The sequence below is a fragment of the Nothoprocta perdicaria genome, unplaced genomic scaffold (genome assembly GCF_003342845.1).
Source record: "Nothoprocta perdicaria isolate Ctin4 unplaced genomic scaffold, notPer1 scaffold_187, whole genome shotgun sequence".
NCBI lineage: Eukaryota > Metazoa > Chordata > Aves > Tinamiformes > Tinamidae > Nothoprocta > Nothoprocta perdicaria.
In genome coordinates, this window is record NW_020455060.1 from 804166 (window position 1) to 808726 (window position 4561).

The 4561-nt window shown below is 69.9% G+C and overlaps 1 protein-coding gene across 1 annotated transcript in view; it reads right to left on the reverse strand.

Annotated features, from left to right (window-relative positions):
- The window catches only part of AATK (apoptosis associated tyrosine kinase), a 15346-nt gene that overhangs the window by 6023 nt on the left and 4762 nt on the right, over nt 1-4561 (reverse strand). Inside the window, exons 2-8 of the mRNA XM_026036851.1 lie at nt 3465-3598; nt 2710-2851; nt 2176-2255; nt 1939-2057; nt 1547-1634; nt 940-1073; nt 309-393 (exon numbers count right to left, since the gene is read on the reverse strand). Of these exons, the coding sequence (XP_025892636.1) occupies nt 309-393; nt 940-1073; nt 1547-1634; nt 1939-2057; nt 2176-2255; nt 2710-2851; nt 3465-3509 (693 nt within the window). The 5' untranslated portion in view covers nt 3510-3598. The remainder of the gene's footprint in view (nt 1-308; nt 394-939; nt 1074-1546; nt 1635-1938; nt 2058-2175; nt 2256-2709; nt 2852-3464; nt 3599-4561) is intronic.

Genomic DNA, 4561 nt, shown 5'->3' on the forward strand with positions numbered 1-4561 from the left:
AGTGCACACACACGCTGTGCACACAGCTCTGCGCACACACACTGTGCACACACACACAGTGCACACACACGCTGTGCACACAGCTCTGCGCACACGCTCGGGCTCGGCCCTGGGCGCTGTGTGTACGTGCAGGGCTCCGGGCAGCGCCGCGTGCATGTGCCTACGTGCCCGGCCCTGCGCCGTGCCCGTGCGTGGGCGCACACCCGGCTCTGTGCAGCGCGCACGGGGCAGCGCCAGGCGCCAGCCTCCCCGCACCACCCCGTGCCAGCAACCCCGGCAGCCCCGCGCAGCCCCCCAAGCAGCCTTACTTTGTACTTGCAGTGCGAGAGCCCGTAGTCGCCGATCTTCACGGTGAGGTCAGCAGTGAGCAGGCAGTTGCGCAGGGCCAGGTCGCTGCCGGGGAGAGACGGCGGCACTGGCTCCGGCGGGGCGGCCGGGGCGGCGGAGGAGCCGCCCGCGCGGGCCCTGCCCGTGAGCCGAATGCACAGCAGGAATTCCAGCTGCGCCGCTCCCGGCCGGAGCGCTGAGCCAAGCAGAACGGAGGTTGCCCGGGAAACCTAAGCCCTGGCATTTCCTAGCGGTGCAGCTGGGCTTGGGGCGGGCGCCCACGCGGGCACGGAGGCGGCCGCGCTCCAGCCCTGCAGCGGGGAACGGCGCCCACACCAGCCGGCTCCAAGGAGCACAGCGGGATGCAGGTGTCCCGGGTTGGGGATTCCCAATGGAAACCTCCCACCCTGCACCCCTGGATGCCCCGCAGGCACTCGCTAGCGGAACCGGGCGGTGGGGAGGATGCGACGGCCCCCGATGGCAGCGCGCCCCCTCCTCAACAAAATCACTGATGCTGGAGTCTCCGTGTGCAACTCACTCAGCACCAGGATATTGTTGGGCAGGAGGAGCAGGCGGCGGGGCGGCGCGGGCGGCGGCGCGGGCGGCGGGTACCTGTGGATGTAGTTGTTCCTGTGCAGGTGCAGCACGCCGCACGCCACCTCGCACGCCATGCGCTGCAGCGTCAGCGGGTCCGGCGCCATCGAGTCGGCGCCCCGGCAGCTCCGCAGGTATCCCTTGAGGTCACCCTGCAGGGCAGCGGCTGCCGTCAGCCCCGGACAGCTCCGCAGCCAGCAAAGCCCATGGGCACGGGGAGATGCTCGTGGCAGGATGGGCATGGGGAGATGCTTGTGGTGGGATGGGCATGGGGAGATGCTTGTGGTGGGATGGGCATGGGGCGCTGCAATGTTGGTAGGATGCTGCTCACAGGGAGATGCCATGCAATGCTCATGGGGCAATGCCATGCAATGCTCACAGGGTGATGCCATGCAATGCCCACCAGGCGATGCCATGCAATGTTCATGGGGTGATGTTGCACAATGCCCACGGGGCGATGCTTGTGGAGGGCACAGCAATGCTTGCAGGGTGATGCTCATGGAGCATGCAGCAATGCTTGCAGGGTGATGTTCGCGGGTTGACGTAAAGCTCGCAGGGTGATGCTCGCGGGGTGGTGCAACACTCGCAGGGTGCGGGTGATGCTCGCGGGGCGCACAGCACTCACCAGTGGGCAGAACTCCATGACCAGCAGGTACGGGGTGACCTCGGCGCACTGGGCCAGGCACTGCAGCAGGTTGGTGTGCTGGAGAGCCCTGCGGGGGCAGAGAGCAGTGCCCCACATTGGGGACCACACGCTGGGGACCACATGTTGGGGACCGCGGCGGAGATGGCACCACCAGGAGACCTTCCCATCGCCTGGACCGCAGAGAGCGCCGGGAGCACCCAGGGACGGTACCACCGCGTCCCAGCGCCCGCCACAATGGCACACTTGTTCAGCGCTGGCGGGGGTGGCAGCCCATGACCTCACTGGCACCCGCCGCAGCCCTGCGGGTCCAGCAAGGCGCGCACGGCCGGGCCGGGGCGCAGGGGCTGCGGCACGGCGAGCACGGTGCCTACCTGTAGGGCTGCGCCTCCTCCAGGAACTGCATCTGCTCCTGCACGCTGGCACTCGCCTTCAGCTCCTTCACCACCACCTGTGTGCTGCTGATGCCCGAGTTCACCTCACCCAGGAACACCTGCAGAAATGTCCCCTCCTGCGTCACCGGCACTGCCACGGAGCTGCCGGCACCCCGGCATCCCGACGGGACACGCGAGCACTCGGCAGGGTGGGTACAGGGCACGGGCTGCACTCACCTTCCCGAACCAGCCGTGCCCGATCTCCTTGAGGTAGAGCAGGCTCTGCCGGCCCAGGTCCGCCGACTTGAGGAGCTGCACTGTAGGGGAGCACATCCAGCTGCCCGCGCGGCCCGCCCGGCCCCGGCGCCGCGTCCCCCATGGGCACCGCGGCTCAGGCACGCGCTGCCGTCGCCGCCGGAGCCTGCGGCCGGGCGCTTGCCCCGTTCGGGGGCACCAAGCGGCTTCGCCTCCCCCTTCTCGGCTTGGCTCGGGGACAGCTGAGCCCCGCGGAGGAGGCAGCCGGGCGCCTGGCACAGCACTGGCATTTAGCTCCCTTCCCCCGGCACAGGACCGGCCCCCAGCAGCAATGGGCCCATTGTGGGGCCGGGCCGCCCAGTGCCGCCCAGTGCCACCACACTGGGGCCATTCTCCGGCCGGGAGCCCCCCCGGCACCACTGCATTCCTCTCCCACTCGCGGGCCCATCCGTGCACCGGGCACGGCGCCCGCGGGGCCCTGGAGCAGCCCCGAGCGCGGCCACCGTCGCTGCTTACCGGAGCGCCCCGGCTGCTTGGCCATGGGCAGCGAGACCTCGGTGAGGGGCAGCACGTAGACCTCGGGGCCATGCTGCGCGGCCGGCGAGCCCTGCGCCGAGAAGTCGCCGCCGTAGTCGTCCCCGTCGGCGTTGTCAAACTCCTGCGCCGGGGCGGGGGGCAGAGCGCGAGGGCAGCGCGCGGGCGCCCGGCCCCCCGCCGCCGCCGCCGCCTCCGCCAGCAGGTAGCAGAGGCTGAGCATGGCCCTGGCCCCGGCGCTGCCGCATGGTGCAGGGCGCCGCGGGCCGCCGACAGACCCCGGGCTATATAACCCCGGCGGGGGCGAGCGGGCGCTTGCCGGCCCCCCCGCGGGCGCCGCCGGCCTCCACAAAAATCCCAGCAATTAGGGAAAAACTGTTTCTGCGGCACATTCTGTGCCTGTGAGGTCAGGGAGCCTCCCACCCCCGGGGGCGCCGGGTGGGAACCACGGCCCTGCCCTAGCTTGGCCCCGCGCTCTCGAGGCCGAGGCCGGCGGCATTCGGCTCCCTTAGCCGGGCTGAGGACACGGCCTGCAGGGAGCTGGGGTGGGATACGGCCTGCAGTGATGCTGGGCCCTGCAGCACCAAGGTCCCGGCAGAGCAGGGAGAGCAGCTGGCATGAGGATACGGCCTGCGATGATGCTGAGCCCGGCTGGGGTCAGGATGCGCCGTCCCGCACACAGAGCAGTGCTGGGCACCCCGTGGGTGTCACTGAGCCCGGCCCAGCCCCTCGCTCACCTTGAAGCCGATGTCGCCCTTCTTGCAGCACAGGCAGGCCAGCATGAGGAAGATGAAGGTGAAGAGGCCGGAGAAGGAGACGGCCACGACGGCCAGCGAGGAGGACCAGGAGAGCTCGCTGAGCGGGGTGCCGTCTGCGGGACACGCGGGTGTCAGGGCCAGCAGCGGGACCCGCGGCAGGTTCCCGCACCCCGGGCTGCCACGCGCCCTTGTCCCAGTGCTGCAGCTGCCCCATGGCTGTTCCGCACAGAGCCTCTCGGCACGAGCAGCACGACTGTGGCTGGAACAAGCAAGGAACCCACAGGACACTGGGTGCCCAAGCTGCAGATGGACCTAGAGCCAGGGTGGCCACAGGGATGACACCCGGCAGAACCTCCTTCCCACAGGGGCGTTATCCCAGCCCCACAGCATCCCTTGGTCCCATCCACATCCAGCTGGATGCCCCTCTCTGAGCTCATCCTGGGAGCCCAAGTTGGACAGCATGCGATGGGATGGATGGGACAGGTGCTGCCTGTCCAGCCTCACCACCTCAGCGCATGCCCTTGGGAAAGACAACAGGGTGCGGGAATCCCTACATTCCAGTGGGAAGCAGTAGGTGCCCCATGGCCCCTGTGCCGCCCACCCCCGGGCACACCGGGCTCCGGGGGGCTCCTGGCCGGAGCTCGTGCTGGAGCTTGAGAGCCATCTTCTCCGCTCGGCTACGGCGGGAAGCTGGGAGGAGCCGGGGGGATTCTCCCTCCTTTCAGGCGTTTCCATGGTGAACGCTCTCTGTGCAGCGCTGTCACCATTTTCCTTGGAGAGGGGGACAGCGAGAGAGAAAATGACTCACTGAAAGGAGCCTTTGAGCGTGACGGGAGCGAGCGGGGGAGCGGCAGTGTCCGCTCCGGACACGGGGTTGCAGGAAGGACCCCGCTCCGAAGCAACGGCTCCCCCGCCTGCAAAGGCAGCTGCTCCAGCGCGCGCTGAGACCGGCGCGCTCGGTGCACCCGCGGCCGCCGCCCCGGGCCCCGCCGGCACTGCGGGCTCCGGCCCTGCCCTGCCCCGCTCCTTTGCTGACTCACGTTCGCCGAGGGCCCGCGGCCGCCCCGCCGCCCATC